Source organism: Lacerta agilis, chromosome 5, assembly GCF_009819535.1.
Source record: "Lacerta agilis isolate rLacAgi1 chromosome 5, rLacAgi1.pri, whole genome shotgun sequence".
Taxonomy (NCBI): domain Eukaryota; kingdom Metazoa; phylum Chordata; class Lepidosauria; order Squamata; family Lacertidae; genus Lacerta; species Lacerta agilis.
Window position 1 is genome coordinate 36,055,486 of NC_046316.1, and position 16,954 is coordinate 36,072,439.

At 47.4% G+C, this 16,954-nt stretch overlaps 2 protein-coding genes across 2 annotated transcripts; one reads left to right on the forward strand and one right to left on the reverse strand.

The window, feature by feature from the left end:
* Positions 1–448: 448 nt before the first annotated feature.
* NKX6-2 (NK6 homeobox 2) lies at positions 449–6,354 on the forward strand. The gene is made up of 3 exons (XM_033149339.1): positions 449–942; positions 1,889–2,061; positions 5,972–6,354. The coding sequence occupies exons 1-3, from the start codon at positions 510–512 to the stop codon at positions 6,254–6,256; spliced, it is 891 nt and encodes a 296-aa protein (XP_033005230.1). The 5' UTR covers positions 449–509; the 3' UTR covers positions 6,257–6,354.
* Positions 6,355–12,674: 6,320 nt separating this feature from the next.
* Positions 12,675–13,512, reverse strand: LOC117046864 (malignant T-cell-amplified sequence 1-like). Its single transcript, XM_033149340.1, has one exon. The coding sequence runs from the start codon at positions 13,492–13,494 to the stop codon at positions 12,949–12,951; it is 546 nt and encodes a 181-aa protein (XP_033005231.1). The 5' UTR covers positions 13,495–13,512; the 3' UTR covers positions 12,675–12,948.
* Positions 13,513–16,954: the final 3,442 nt, after the last annotated feature.

Genomic DNA, 16,954 nt, shown 5'->3' on the forward strand with positions numbered 1-16,954 from the left:
AGAGGACTTCCAAATTTGGGAGAATTCCCGCCACCCAAAAAAAAAAAAAAAGTTATTTCCTAAAGTTAAAAGCTTGCAAAGAAGAAGAAGAAAACTGAGCCGCCAAAGATTGGCGTTGTCGTGGCTGGTTTTTCCACCGAGGCTTTGCGGCCGACCCGCCTTGCTTCTCCCTCCCCTTCTTAGCCGGAGAACTTCCCGCCGGGAGTTGCTGCGGCTGAAGCCGCCCTCAAGCGAAGGACCCCGCGGCCGCCGAGCGATCCCGCCGGCGCTTAGGAGAACCGGAGCAAAACTTTGCAGCGGCCTTGCAGGCGAATTCCCGCCAAAAACAGGAACGGAGGAGGAGGAGGAGAAGGCGAAGTCTGGTTTCTGTGGCTCCCTCCTCGCTCGGAGTCGGCGAGGCGGCGGCGGAGGACTCCTGCTGCCCGGCCCGCTGCTGCTGCTGCTGCTGCCGCCCTTGGGGCCGCCTTCCCCGCTCCCGCTCGGCCTCGCCCGCCCCTTGATGCCCGCCAATGTTAGCCGTGGGGCAGATGGAGGCTAACCGCCCGCCGGGCGCCTTCGTGCTGAGCAGCGCCCCGCTGGCGGCGCTGCACAACATGGCCGAGATGAAGACGTCGCTCTTCCCCTACGCCCTGCAGAGCCCGGCCGGCTTCAAGGCGCCCTCGCTGGGCGGACTCAACGCGCAGATCCCGCTGGGGACCCCGCACGGCATCAGCGACATCCTGGGCAGGCCCGTGGCCGCCGCCGCCGCCGCCAGCAGCCTCCTCACGGGCCTGCCTCGGCTCAACGGGCTGGCCGGAGCCGCCGCGGCCGGGATGTACTTCAACCCGGCGGCCGTGTCCCGGTACCCGAAGCCCCTGGCCGAGCTGCCCGGCAGGCCGCCCATCTTCTGGCCCGGAGTCATGCAAGGGGCGCCCTGGAGGGACCCCCGGCTCGCCTGTCCCGGTAAGAAGGTGGGGGCGAGGAGCCGGGGCTGGGGCTGGGCGGGAGGAGGGAGGAGGGGAGGATCTCTGCAAAAAAAAAAAAAAGGAGATTCCTTTTAATTAAACTTCCCCAGTCCTGATAATTAGAGGTGCCAATGCCAAAGGGGCAGCCCGTCCCATCAAGCCCTGCGCTCATTAGGAGAGACCGGGTGGAACAGCACTCTGCACATGCTCGGAGGCGCCTCTTTTCTCTCTATCGCTTCGCAAGTTGCACGGCTGGGCTCTGGGTGCAGGCAACAGGTGTTAGGGCTCATTCCCCGGAAACAAGGCGAGCAAACAGGTCCGGATGGATTGGTTTGGTGAGCCCTAGGCGCATGGGAGGGCGCGGTGGGGTTCCTTCTTTTCTAGCCGAGCGGCTCCAGGGCTCGGGTCCCAGATAAAGAGGCAGCGCGTTTCGCTTAGGGAAAGGGGGTGGCCCTTTGGAAGAGAGCGAGCGAGCCGAGCGCCATGATCTGCAACCTCAAAAAAAGGACGCTTCCAGTTGGCTGCTGTTTTGATGTCTGGAAATGAAACCGGCAAGGATCGGTTTCCTGAAGGCCAGCTGAAACTGGCCAGGTCGCCTTCGGGAAACTGATGGAGCAGCTCGAGGGTCTTGCGCAGCCCCGATCGCGCCACCACAACGACCCGCTGGTTTTTGTTTTGTTTTAAACTCTCCCTTGACGTTGCATCTCCAGCAGGCTAGCTGGTGACAGAGTTATCCTGCTGGGCCCGAGCTGTGCGGCTGCTCTCGGGAAAGGGCGGGTTGGATTTGCGACGGCATTTCAGGTTGCTAGTCCGCATGAGATCCGCCGAGGAGGTTTCTGCCCGGCGCGCACAAAAGGCTTTGGGGTCCAGGAGTTGTTTTTTCCCCCCCCTTCGGCGCTGACTTGGCTCGTTCTCTCCCTCCGCTCCCTCGTCCCTCTCTCCAGCCCAGGCTGGGATGGTTTTGGACAAGGACGGCAAGAAGAAACACTCGCGGCCGACTTTCTCAGGGCAGCAAATCTTCGCTTTGGAGAAAACCTTCGAGCAAACCAAGTACTTGGCAGGACCCGAGAGAGCCCGGCTCGCCTACTCGCTGGGAATGACGGAGAGTCAAGTCAAGGTAAGGAGCCCTCCTTTGCCGGCCGCCTCGACAGCAGCATCTCGGGCACCGGAGGCTCCGGTGGCAAAATATATTTGCAGTGCAATGTTAAGCGTGTCTGCTCAGAAGTGTGACCATTTTTCCATGGCACTTTTACTCCCAGGCAAGCAGGAATACGAATAAACAATCCTATACAACTCTCTCCCCTCAGAATAAGTCCCTCTGAACTCAAGATGGGTAGGCTTACTTCTGAGTAGGCACTTAAAAGGTTGCACTGGGAAGACTGTTGGCACCGAAGGGGAGCTGGTTTCAGAGGGACTAGCGGTCCCAGTCTGCTGCAAATTTACTTAGAAGAAAGGTCTCCGAGTTGAGTGGGGCTTAACTCCCCAGCAAAGTGGCCATGCCGCCTTCTCTTGGAGGTAAATAAATGAGTTCAGAATACGTGGGCTTAAGAACCGAAGTACTAAGAAACAGCCCGGGGCTATCTGATAGACTTAGTGTCTTCCCTCTACCAAAATAAAAATCTTAATAATTCTAATTATTTTTAAAAGTCGTAATTAAGAGAAGCCCAAAGACACTGAATTTAAACCTTGTGGCTCCTCAGTCCTAAACTGGTTCGCTTACAAATAAACTGGCATCAGCCGATCTGCATCCTCTTCAAGGGCTCTTCTGGAGTTCTTCCCAGATTGATGAGCAAGCTGATCCCAAATATGGCAGGAAACCCCACTATTCAATCCGTTTCCTTCCTAGAAAGAATGTGTAAGGTTGCACCGAAAATTAATTTATTAAGATTGTGGACGGATTATAAAATGTGTTTGCAAGGGGTTGGGGGAGGTGTTTTCTGCCGTCTTGTAAGGCAGAACACTTTAAAAGCATAAGTTGTTTTTAAAAAGTAGAGTTGAAACAATATTTATAGCCAAGAAATTTCTTGCTCTTTACACACACATCACCACTTTCCTCATCATTAGTTGAAATCCGATTTGATCATAATAGAATCTGACTTTTGGAAGAGAAACAGTGAACTCAGCGTGGCTTACTTCTGAGTAGACACATGTAGCACTGCACTGCAGAAGTGTTTAACATGGGGTGGATCATTCCTTGATCAATGGAGGGGGAGGCTTACAAACTCATGATCTTATACCTAAGTTTATGGAAAACAGATTTTAAAAAAAGATTATCAGCAGATAGTTTTCTGATTTCATCACAAGGAATTCTGCATTTGGATTGAGAGGCAATATCAGTTTTTTAAAGTGCATTGCATTTAGTGGATCTTACTCTGTTAGGATTACCATTTTATTTCCCATCATGGCTTTCAATGGGGTCCCAGTGTCTTATTTGAGCGGTTTATTTGTCAGGACTCAAGTTTCCCCGTGAAGTAACATCCTCAGATGCTGGTTTTCCTACTGTTCTCTAGGCCAGTAATAAAACCTCAATAAAACCAGACAAATGTCTTCTGTCAAGACCCCCAGTGCTTTTATGAGACCTAAAAATTGGCTTTCTATACCATATTTCTGTACAGCTGAAGCTGGAACATGATGCACGTTTACTCCTCAGTGGGTTTTGCAGGATTTGATCTACTTTCCCACGAGTAATATTTCCCCCCTTTTTTCATGCAAAAGGGGCTAGATTTAAATGCCACTCAGAAATTTCTGGATTCAGGAGATGGGGAGAGTCACATCTTCCTTGTTAAGGCTTGATTTGGCTTACACGAAAGCAAGCCTTTTGGGGTATTTGGTGTTATTTACATCCCAGTTTGTACGAAGGGAATGAAATCATCTGCCCCAACAGCACAATCCTCTGTACTAAGCAATAAGTCCCATTGAGTTCAGTGGGGTTTGCTTCTAGATAAGCAGGGATGAGGCAGCCATCAAAGGACATTGAGCATTAACTTAGCTCAGAGCATGACTTAAAGAGAACCTGCTTGAAAGCCACCTGCCGCTGAAGTTGAGGTCTGGGCTGAGAAATCCAGGGGTGTGAATTAGGACTGGGGATGCTTTTGGGGGCAGGGATCCAATAGGTTGCAAAGTGATGGGATAGCATAAGATGCGGATGAGAACAGGATTCCGGAGATCTGTGTCTTTGAGAATGGTTAGCTACCAAGGTGGCTAGTGTGTGTGTGTGGTCTGGTTTGCAGATGTGGATCATGAGCTTGGTGTGGAGCTGTATGCAGATATAGAATATAGGATGGGTATAGTTGCCTGTGTGTGCCTTCCGTTGGCCAAGCCAGAACAGAGTCAAACGAAATTGCCTACATTCAGCCAATATTTATTTACAGGATTTTTTTACCCTCCATTCCACCAAAAACAAACAAACCCCAACCCAAATCGATAATAAGTGGATTGCAACCCATAGGCTATCAAAAAGGCCGTGATGGAAAAGGAAAATGAGACGAGTGGGAGTAGGGGGAAAGCAAGCTTCAGCACTAGTTCTGAGTTCCAAAGTTTGTACAGTTCTTTCTGGCAGGGAGAAAGGAAACCCCCCCCCCCCCGCTCCCTGCAGCTGCAGCTCTTCTGGCCGACAGATGGGGCCACCATGCTCTTGCCTTCCCCAATGCAAGTGGGTTGCGATTCTAAGATTTTAGGAGTGAACGGGACGTCTGGGTGGCCAAGGAGTTACCCTCCAGGTTTCCTGGAAGTAAGCACCTTCCTGTGCTTCCTTGGAAAGAGCATGCACAACTTGGAAGTAATGGGGCAACATCCCTGTGAAAAGTCATCTGGGAGTGACGGGGTTTACTTCCAAGTAGACGTGGTTTGGCTTCCTTAGCAAGTACTTCGTTAGTAATTCTTCCCTGTTCCAATGCGTTTACTCTCACAACATGTTTGGTTCATTTTGTTCAGGGAGCCGAGTACATCCTAGATAAGAAGGTGGTGAGATAGGATAAGGGCTTTGCAGAATTTCATCCCAAGCACATGAAGGTGGGAGGAAGCTCCATTTAAATGAAAATATCTTGTGTACACTCACAATCCTTTGACAAGTAGTTTACATGCAACTTTAGGGCTTCCTTTTTGTAAAGTTCTCCTGATGAGCAACTGATTTATAGCCAAGGAGTGACTTCCCCAGTAACCCTTCCTGCTTTGCCCAACCATGATTATTTAGAAGTCTCACTGACTTCAACAGTTATTATTAGTATTAGTATTACATTTGTATCTCACTTTTCCTCCCAACAAGCTTGAGGTGGCCTATATGCTCCCCCTATTTTATCCTCAAAACGACCCTGTGAGGTAGATTAGGATGAGAGGGTGTGACTGGTCAAGCAGGGGATCTGAATCTTGGTCTCCCAGATTCCATAGGATCGTAGCATTATGTTCTCCCCACCCCCCCACCCCCGAAATCACAACTCTCTTCTGCCACCCTGACCTACTCACAGCCAAGGAGGTTTCAGGTTAAAGTAGGGTTTGTAATTGTGACTGTATAGACACAAAGGATTCACCCTGTTGTGTGTGTAAGCCAAGGGCAGTTACTCTTTGGGCATCAGCATGGCCCAAGTGCGGACCAGGGCCTGTGCATTCTGAAGATTTATTTGATGGCGTTTATATTCCACCTTTTTCTCTTAAGGAGTCCCAAGGCCCCTATGCCTCCCCCCCCCTTCATTCAATCCCCACAACAATCCTGCCAGCCAGGCAGTGACTGGCTCAAGCTCGCCCATTGAATTTAATGTCTGGTGAGGATTTTGAATCCTGGTCTCTCAGGTTCTAGTCCGATACTCGTAACCGCTGCGCCGCATTGCTTCTCGATAGGGTACCAGCGCGTGGTAGTCACCCCGATTGTTTCTCTTGCGGATCAGGGTTGGGTTGTTGTTGTTTTTTTAACCTTTGTGACTTGCGCCCTGGAGAGACGCGTGACCAAAGATGTGCGTGTGTTTTTCTCTTCCCCTCCCTCCTCCTCTTTCTGTCTCTTTCTCTCTCCCCCTCTCTCTGGCTCCACGTCGCAGGTGTGGTTCCAGAACCGGAGGACGAAGTGGCGGAAGCGGCATGCGGCCGAGATGGCGTCGGCCAAGAAGAAGCACGACTCGGAGACGGAGAAGCTGAAGGAGAGCTCGGAGAACGAGGACGACGACGAGTACAACAAGCCTCTCGACCCCAACTCGGACGACGAGAAGATCACGCGGCTCCTCAAGAAGCACAAGGCGGCCGCTGCAGCCGCCGCCGCCGCCGCGGTGTCGTCGGGCCCGCTGGCCCTGCTCAGCCCCTGCAGCAACGCCTCGGAGCCGTCGTGACTGCGGCCGTGCCTTGCCTCGCCCTCGCCCGCCCCGCCGCCGCCCCCTCTCGCCTGCCCGACCTTCCCGTCCTCTCCGGCCAAGCAGGGTAGCCGCCGACGCCGCCAGCCCCAGCCAGCCTCGGGACTGGCCGCCGCGACGTCTTGTACAGCCCGCCACCTATGGGGGGGAATAACGTGTGTGTATATATATTTTGGACAGAATTAAGTTATGGGAACCAAGGAGCAGCAGCGCCCCTTTGCTCTCCGACGGTGCGCGCTCTCCAAACGCACAGCCGCCTCGCTCGCACAGCAGGAAGGAAGGAAACAAAACACACACACACACACACACACACACACACAAAACAACCCGCAAGAAAAGCTTTCCAACTTTTATGGGTAACTCGGCCCTGTTTTATTTTCCATTTCCAACCCTGCCACCCCCACCCCCCTCTTTTACCCCCATTCTGCATTTGGAAACAAAACAGCCGCCATGATGCCCAACCAACCCCTATTCCGATTAGCGTAAAAAAAGGAAACTGCTCAGAGCAAATGGATTTTGGGGAAAGGGCAGCCACATCATCTGACCTTAAAAGCAGGCGCCCCTGGAAAACGTAGCTCCATCCAAATAGAAAAAAGACTTTGCTGCTCAGTTCAGCTGCGATCCTCAGCCTGCTTACTAGGAGGTAAGTCCCATTGAACTCAGTAGGGCTTACTTTTGAGTAAACATTGTTATGCGGAGTGATTCTCTTCAACGGCAATCCTAAACGCACTCTTACCAGGGAGGAAGCCCCATTGAACTCAATAGGACTTTACTCCTCAGGATCGTGCTGTAAAGGGTTGCATGCAATTTTATGCAAACTGACTCTGGAGTAAGGGCCCCTGAATAGGATATACTGTAGCTCTGAGCAACTTGTATGGGATTTGCACTGTTATTTTGGAGTTCATGTTTTTTAGGATTGTGCTGTTAAATTGCTTGGGATCGTCGGGTTATCTCCTGATGCAGCGTTCTTACTTGACAGTCACACACCCCCCCGGCTTACTTCTGAGTAAAAATGGATAAGATTGGGTGGAGCTGTGCATGAAGAACAGGCATATTTCCTTTAAAGTAGGTTCCACTGAGTTGAGTGGGATTCATTCTGTAGTAACTGCTTAGGGTGGCAGCCTTAGTTTTCAATGGAGCTTAGTTCCCAGTCACATCCCTATCCTACGCACACTTGGAAATACAGTTTCATTTTAAATCAGAGGAACTGACTGGGAAATAAATGAGCTTCTGATGGGGTGGAATTATTTGTACTCAGGATGGCTGCCTTTTTGTTGCTGTTAATACTTGCCACCCACAGCAACCCCCTTCTCCCCCTTCTGTGGTAGCTCTCCTGCTCCTAACAATCAAGATTTTGTTACTTTTTGTATATGGGTCCCCGATTCCAACTCAGCCGCTTTGTATATAGGAAATTGCAGATTTTTTTGTGATGTATATTTCTAGTGTAAAAAAAAAAAGCGGTTTTCTCGCCTCTTTTGTTTTGGGGTTTGGATGCTTTTGTTTATCTTCCCTTTCCTTTGAATTTCTTTTTTTTTCTTTTCTAAAGAGAATAAGGGAGAAAGAACTGCATTACTTGATTTTCGGCTGGCTCCAAACTCTTACAGTTGGAAAGACTTTGTATAAATCAATAAATTATTTAACAAGCTTCTCCTCTGGACAATTTCAGCCTTTGGGTGTGATGGTATGACAATTTAGGAGTTTTGTCTCTCTCTGTGCTCTTGTTTGGAAACAATATATCATTGACTTATTGTTTTCTTAAGGTTTTTTTTAAAAAATGGGTCAGATTCTGTGTATGCATTCTACACAAGCAGAACCATAATTGACTTAGTAAAGGGCACTACCCCATAACAAATGTCTATTGCAAAAGCTAGAATACTATTTCCACTCCTGGACTGGTTTGAATGGGAAACAAGGATCTTCAATTCAGAAGCAACTTCCCAAGATTTTCAGTGGCTAATAATAATAATAATAATAATAATAATTTATTTGTACCCCACCCCTCTGGCTGGGTCTCCCCAGCCACTCTGGGCGGCTTCCATCAAATATTAAAATACATTTAAAATATCTCAGTTTAAAAACTTCCCTAAACAGGGCTGCTTTCAGGTATTTTCTGAATGTCAGGTAGTTGTTTATTCCCTTGACCTCTGATGGGAGGTTGTTCCACAGGGCGGGAGCCACTACCGAAAAGGCCCTCTGCCTGGTTCCCTGTAGTTTTGCTTCTCGCAGTGAGGGAACCGACAGAAGGCCCTTGGCGCTGGATCTCAGTGTCCGGGCTGAATGGTGGGGGTGGAGACGCTCCTTCAGGTAGACAGGACCGAGGCCGTTTAGGGGTTTAATTTCCAAGTCAGGCTGAGATATTGATTGATTTATCATTCACGGGAGTTTCACGATTGACTTCAGTGGGAACTGGATTGCATCCCAGGCGCAGTTGTAATCTGCGTGTTAAGTGGGGTTTGGTTGGTCTAAAAAAATAATTTTAAAAATGCTTTCCTGGGAGCAAGATTGCAAGGGCATTGCTTTGCTATGGAAGGAAACATTTCCAGGCCAGAACAGGACGGTTATTAATTTCAGGGCTAGCAACTTTTTCTACCAGGGCCTTTCACAGCTGTAGTGACAAGCAGAGATGCAGTCTCAATTCAGATGCTGGAAAAAACTTTACCCATTGATAATAGCTTCAGTCTCTTAACTGTCTGGTACAACAGGTGCTGCTCCATTCGTATTTTTTCCTTAAAGCCACAGTGTCTTAAGCGATTTGCTCTCAGGAAATATTGCGTGTCAGTGTGGTGCACTGGTTCAGAAGCTTCCTCTATGGAACTGAGTCACACAGCAACACAATCCATGTAGGGATTTCAGAGCGCCTGAGCTGGACTGCAGTAGTTTATGCTCCCAAGTCTGTATTGGCCTGCTGAAAAAAAGCTTCCTTTGTTGAATATCTGTGTGTCTTGCAGCTGTTAAAGACATAGGAGCCATTAAAAAAGGTAGCCCCCCCTCCACTTGGTTCTTTAAATCAAATTTGAATACCTAAATGTGGTTGGGAGTACCCAGCACCCCACTTTTGGCAGGGGGTGCACCGGTTGTAGGAAACATTTGCAGAAATGACTTGTAAACTGCACCCATTATTACTCTTTGATGGCATCTCAGCTTCTGCTTTGCACAACTGCAGTTCACAAGTCAAACTTGCCATGCTGTAAAGGTTGCTGCCATTGGTTTCTCCACCCAGTGTGCGAGGCCATGTGGAGAAAGTGTGCAGCTCTGTGGCGATCATACAGGGCTTCCAGTCAAATGGAAAACGCAAGCAAGCGGCCCAAAGTGGTTGAAATGTGAATGTGAACTCTTTTTGCGGTGCTTCCATCCAGTTTCAATACAGTTGCTTGTAAATGTAAAGGTCAATACTCTGTACAGGCACACAAATAGCACAGGAGAAGCAAAGCTAAAAGGTGGTTTAAGTCTGCATTCCTACGCTTGCTTACTTACTTGGGAGTAGGTTTCACTGAACTCAATGGGGCTTCTTCTTGAGTAGACATGCACAGGAGTACAGTTACAGGTAGGTAGCCGTGTTGGTCTGCCATAGTCAAAACAAAATAAAAAATAAAAAAATCCTTCCAGTAGCACCTTAGAGACCAACTAAGTTTGTTCTTGGTATGAGCTTTCGTGTGCATGCACACTTCTTCAGATACACTGAAACAGAAGTACAGAACCTTTATGGAAAGATCCAGGGTCTCAGCTTGTTTAGAAAGGTCTGAAGTTGCTCTGAAGGGCAGGAAGAGGTTAGTCCTGCTTTGGCAACTCAGAAAATAAAGTTTGGCCTTTCATTGTGAACGAACCTAAGTTCCAAGTGAGCATATATAGAGTTGGAGAGAGAGGCTGGCAGACCTGTTCCTTAAGATTTTTAGGGGAAGCATGAATGGTCAAGAACTGCTTTGTGGCTGTGGCGCACAATCCCAGTGATTATGCCCACAGTGGAAGCGGACTAATAATAATCTAAATACATAACAGCGTGATGCTCCTTTCCCCAATTCTGTTGCCTGAGTTGGCCATCTTGCCCTTCCTGCAGGAAGATGATGCAGAACAAAATATTTTAGCAAAGTCAAACCCTGCTCTTCAACATGTTCAAAATTGCAAATGCAAAAATGCAGCCTACTTTAAGAGTTAATATTTTTATACCTCAGGGTCGCTATAGTGTAATGTTATCAACCCAAGATGGTCATCCACTTTTTTCAAAGCAAGGAAACTTGTTCCTCTGGCCTATGTTTTGCAGACATAGGCACCTGTGAATATAATTTTACTTCGTTTGTTTTGGAAATTTTCATACTGCCGGGCAATCTTATTTTGGTGGCTTACAAAAAAAGAAAGAAAGAAAAAAGAATAAAACAATTTAAAATAGGCAAGCAAAAGTAAAAATACTCAAAAGTAGTATAAATCAGTCTGCAGGCTTGTGGAAATAAAAAGCTCTGCCTGGCACCAAAAAGCTTGCCAGGTACAGCTCTTTCCCAGGTGAATGTTTCTGGGGAAAGAATTCCATTTCTGGGAAGCCACCACTCAGAAGACCCTCTCTCTGGTAGTCACTCGCCTCTGATAGTGCTACTGGGAGGAATTTTTTATTTTTATTTTGTTTTTTACTCTGATAGTGGAGACAAAGAAGGCCTTAATATATCGGTAGGTGCATAGGATAGTACCTTGGTCTTAAGCTATGAAGCTCAAAAGCAGCATTTTGAATCGCTTGCAGTCTGAAACATGGATCTTTCTCTGTGTGCGTGCGTTTGTCCCTCCCTTTAATGGCACCCCTACCAGTTGGTTGTGTTCTGCCCATCATAATAAACGATAGTAATAATAATAGTTGTTCTCAAGACTAAGCCAAGCCCCACAAAGCTCTCCTCCAAGCCAGCTACTCTCAGATGTCTATAACAGGGAAGGCTTTGCTGGAAGCCAGCCCAAAGTTTTCATCTAAAAGGTGGCAGTTTACCCTGAACACTTCTAGCTAAAATGTGGCCCTAAATTCTTAAGGAAAATGGAAGACTCCCCTCCCCTGCCTGCCCCTTTGTTCAAGAGAGCCCTTTTGAGAATGGAGCCTCTGCATCCATTGAGGCTTTCTACAGCCATGTTGTGAACCTCTTCAGGGTTGCAGGCATATAAATCAAGATTGCTTAACCCCAATGAGGCTTCCGTTAAGACCCTGTAACCAGCCTGTGATATATGAGAAGGAAGGGGACAGATAATGTATTTTCCTCCCTGTGCATATTTATGAGTGAGGTGCAGATTTCATCTGTGTTAGTGGCTATGAATATGGACTCAGGAAGTGGCCATTATCCTGGTTTCACTGACAAGGGTATGATTCTCTCGAAGTCAAACAGAGTCTCAGACAAAAGGATCAGTCTCCCCGCTTAAGATTTTTATAAACAAGATGAATATTCAAGTTATTTAAGTGGAAGCCCTTTTGTAGCCCCAGAATTATAGAATAAGTAAACTGATGGAACTTTGTGAAATAAATCAGCACCGCACAGTGATCTGTGCATGGTGTGCTGGTCATGCATTTCCATTCCTCATGCCCTTAATTCAGACTGGCTAAAATATAAATTTTGATTGAAAACTGGTTCTCTTTCCATCCCACTTTCACAAGCTTCAGAAGTGATGTGTTACAGACTTAATGCACGTTTACCTAGGAGTAAATCCCGCTGAGCTGAATGGGAAGGGGCATAGCTCAGCGATAAAACCTCATATTTTGCATGCAAAAGGTACCAGGTTAAATTTCCCAACATCTCCAGATTGAGCTGGGATCTTGACAACCTGCTGTCAGTCAGTGTAGACATATCAAACTAGATGAAACAATGGACTGATTTTCAGGTGTTTCTATAGATAGGATGGAAGATTGAAGATGTTTTTCATGTAAACTGCAAGAATGGATTGCATGTAAAAGAATTTTTTCAACACTGGATCCTAGAGCTGATTCCAGGCATGAGAAATGAATCCTACAAAAACATTGCACCCCTGAGCAGAAAATCCTTTCAACCCAAATGTCTCCAAGCTGAGGGTGGACGCTGGCCTACTCCCCTGATGAACTGGGAAGTGCACTCAGCACATGCTAAGAAACACTCTTTATATTTCCCTACCATAGCTGTCAGCCCTCCCTGCTGTTCCCCACTGCTATAATAAGGGAATTTCCCACAAAAAAGGGAAAGGTTGACAGCTATGCTATGTGCAAAACTGAGACCTTGCATTAACAATATATATTCAGTCCTAGGGTCCCAAAGCACTGACAAAACCTACAACATAAGACACTCTGATTTGGTTCCTAGGATTGCTAGTAGTCCAGTGGCAGGAGCTGGTCCGAAAAACGCTTAACACTGAAGTAAGACTATTGACTTCAGCAGCAGGAGTGCAACAGAAACGGGTTTTTAAAATTTATTTATTTGCAGTAGTCATTTATTACACTAGCTATGACTGAAGCACATAAAAACTTGGTTTGACAATTTCATTGATGTAGGCACCACAGTTCATGAGAGTTAAAACGCCAAAGGACAGGTGTAAAGAAAACCATCTCACCTGATGATATTTCAGCATTCACTTGATTGATTTAGCATCACCACAAAACAAAGTTTACATTTAGCCACATTTTTTAAACAGAAGAATTAAAAATGGGCCAAGCTGACAGGGAATGGATTATTCCTGCTGCTTCACTTATACGTCTTCATATGCCACAGACCATCATTTAAATAGTGGATATTCTCAATGCCAATTCCTTTGTTGACCTTCTCAATATCCTCTGCCGACATCTTCATGACTCCAACACACAGGGCATGTTGCTTTCCTTCGGCCATTATTGCCACGATTGTATCAGCAGCAGCAGGATAAAGTTTAGCTCCTGGAGACGTCAGGCCAGGGCACATGACATTTGCTCCACTAAGTACAAATTTAATGGCTCCTTTATCAACTTGTTGATGTGGTAGGATGAATGGATATTTATGAAGTAATCTGAGTGTGGGATAAAATGGTCCTTCCCTTTGCCTGAAGAACAACAATTCTCCATTTACTGTGAGGATTTCTGTATGTTCATGACAACGTACTATCTTCACAGGGTCTTTCTTTGGCATAATTTGGTTTAGCCATGGTTCGATCTCAGATAATTGGTCTATCAGCTGGTTCTTAATGCCTTTAATAACAGATGTTTTCAGCTGGATGCAGTTGGACACGTTTTCCTTTTCATCAAATTTTTTGAACATCTTGGCGGGGTTTACGCAGAGCACCAGGAAGGCCAGCTACTGACAGCAGCAGTAGCTCCCACGCAGGCCCTGCTCCCACTCTCGAACCCACGCAAGCACTGCAACAGAAACTTGTTGAATCAGGTTGTGGAATTCACCTTCAGGGTCCTAAACCTAAATACTCTTATACACACCTGTATACAAATTAAATCTATGTACACAACCGCTGCCTTGCCTAAATGTGCTTATAGTGAGAACTTTCTTGTGAGTCTTACTAACTTAAATGGAGGAGCTGGTTCCCCCGCCCATCCAAAGGATATATATATATATGAGAAGAATTACATACCCTTTGGAAGAGGGAGAGATGTCCACAACTTTGGTCACTGGAAATTAGACACTTGGTCAAAGCAGGAAACCAGATGACAGCCTGCAGTTTAGAACTCTGAATTGGATTTTGCTAAAACAAGATCTAAGGATCGCTTCCCTATGATGTTTCTGTAGTTAACCCCAAACGGCTGTGAGCCGCCGCCCCTTCCGGAAAAGCCATGCTATTGGCGTTGTAGGCCTTGTGAGCAAGCAAAAGGATCAATACACCCAGGGTCAATGAGCAGGTATTTTTCCCCCGTGAGTCTAGTTCGGAGTTTGTTTCTCTCCTTCCCTTCCCTTCCAGGCACAGTTGGAACAGGCCAACCTAGGCACATGGCTCAAATGGGTTGTTCCAAGTGGGGGGAATTGGGGGAGGAAGAGGGAATGGAATGGTGGGAAGCAAGCAAAAAACAAACAAACAAAAAGCCTTTCACCTGGACTGGAAAGCCGCAGCTGGCTGCCCGGAGAGGTTCCGTCGAGCGCCTCGGGCTTGTCTACGGTGCTGGGAGGGGCACTTTCGCCAGCCTGCCATAAGCGAAGGATGCTTCCCGCTCCGAAACAGAACCGCCCGCTTTTACGGCCCTGCTGTTAAAGCAGAAGGGAGGGACCCTAACTGAATGGTTGACTAGAGTCCACGCTTTTTGTCTGAGCAAGGTCCCAGGGCCAGTTCAGCACCAGTGACGACATCTCCCCAAAAGGGCTCCGGTGGCAATTGAGGGGATGGGATGGTGGAAAGAGACCCTGCCGGACAAATCGTGTAATAAGGCACGTGAAAATGCCCTGGTGGGGAAGCTGTACCTGTTGAATGGCTGCTGTGCCAGAAAACTTCCTTTTGAACCCTCGCAGTCCACAGCAGCCTAGTAGGGCTGTCCACTCAGCTCCTTCCAAGGAAAAGCCACCTCTATTGCTGCATACACACTATGCCTTTAAAGCACATTCGAAACACATCCTCACCCTCAAAGAATTCTGGGTACAGTACTGTAGTTTGCCTCTCTTAAGAGTTCCAATTCCCAGCAACGCTTTACAAACTACAGCGCCCAGGGTTCTTTGGGAGGGAATAAGGGCGCTTGAAATACACAGCGTGTTCGCAGCCAGCGTTTTCAGCTGGGAGTTCATGTTTTTAAACGAACGTGTAATTTAGGCGTTCGAAGCAAACCCTTAAAACCGGAGCTGCCAGACGAAGGAGGTGGATGTGAATTGGCTGCTCTCTGGCAGGTTCCCGGGCTGCACAGAATTCTTCGGCAGTCGTCCATTTTCTTCAGCTACAGGACGCGCGAGCCAACTCCAGAATTACTTATTAGATTCAAGAGCCACAGAATAAGACAGGTGCTTCTGGGTGAGTCTGATCTATATCATTCCTTTTCGCGAGCAACCCAAAACGTGGCGGGCAGCCTGTCCAGTTATGGAGGCTGGCTTGGGGCGAACTAATTCACGAGTTTTGAACGACAATGATCTGTACCCAATGACTCGTACTGAGCAATAGCGCACTTAAAAAGCAGAAAACAAGACTCTAGGGAGGATAGCGACTGGCCTCCTCCCATGTATTCAGGCTGCAATACTGGGAGCAGGCCCCATTGAATTCAGCAAGGCTTGTTTCCAATTAGACGTGATTAGGGTGCTTTAGGAAGTCTCTGACTGAAGTGGAAATGAATGCCAGCATCGCAGCCTTACAGTGCAAGCCTAAGTGGCTACTCAGAAGTAAGCCCTGCTGAGTTCAGTGGGATTCATTCCCAGGTAAGGAAATATAGGGTTTCAGTCTTAATTCCAGTTCAAATCAACGGATACGCTCATTATTTTGTGACTTTTGCATATCTGTCTGGTAAATCCGGAATCCTATTTTAACACACTTCACTGCACGTGTTCTAGAAGGGCATGGGGCTGAGTTCCTAGCAAATGGGAAAGGCTCAGGCTATTAAGATCTTGAACGGCGACCGGAAATGTACTTACTCGTGAGTAAGGTTCATGGAGCTAATTATTAACCGGGATCCTCAGTCGGATTCCGTTTATGCACTACGTGGACTTGTGTTCCACTAAATTGAGTGGAACTTTCTCCCAAGTAAGGGTTTATAGGATCGCAGCCTTTTTTGTTTCACTGCATTTGGGAAAGAGAAAGCGAAATCTTTACGTTCACACGTAATGCGAGGTCTCTTTGACAAGTGGCTTTTGGCGCCATTGTCCCAAAAGGCCAGTCATTGATAAAGCAACTGCTTCTTGAGTCTTGCATGCTCCGGATTGAACAGTTACTTTGCGCTCTCCTACCCTGACGAGCCTAAATGAAACTGCTTTATGTTTCACCAGCTCCTAGCGGGCAAGTTCGCAGGAGAAGGGCTGCTCATTCCTAGCCTGAATTGCAATAAGCTGCTGTTTTAAAGAAAGAGATATAGAAAACTTTGTGCGAGGGTATAATTAATAATTTCCTACCCATACACCCTTTGGAAAACAACTGACATGGAAATCAAATATGCTTGGTTTACACTGGGCTTACTCTGATTAACAGATAGTTCGCACGTACACGGACTCTCGTTGATTCCGCCACCTGTGATTACTTTCAGCTGAATGTGGAAACTGACATGGAGCGCAGTATGGGCTAGATCCGGAGTCAGTCAGTTTGAACTCCGCTTCTGTTGAAATCAATGGAAGCCTTAACTCCCAGTTAGCTGGATTCAGTAGGACTGACTTCTGAGTAGACACGGTTAAGTTTGGAGCCTGCATTGAGCTGAACTCAGGTCCCACTGAAATATATTGGAAAACATTAGTCTGCCACTGATTTCAACGGGATTCCTGTCTGTGGATCCAACCCCGATATGCGCGAGTTTACTTAGGGTGCAAAGGTTTGCAGTGGTCTTTCCACCCTAGCAAATCAAGGATTTAGGCTTCGCATATTAATTCATACCGCTTGCTCCCCCCCCCCCCTGGTTGAAGGGAAGATGGAGCGACCTAGGAAATTGTGTGTGTGTGCGTGCGCGCGCGTGCGCGTGTGTGTGCTGGTTTAGCCCTAGCTCTTATAAAAGGATGAACTCCTTACTCAGGCGAAATCCCGCTCCCGCCGTAAACGGTTCCGGAATAACCGAGGGGAACGGGGAAGAGGGCGGTAGATTTATGAGGATGTTTTACG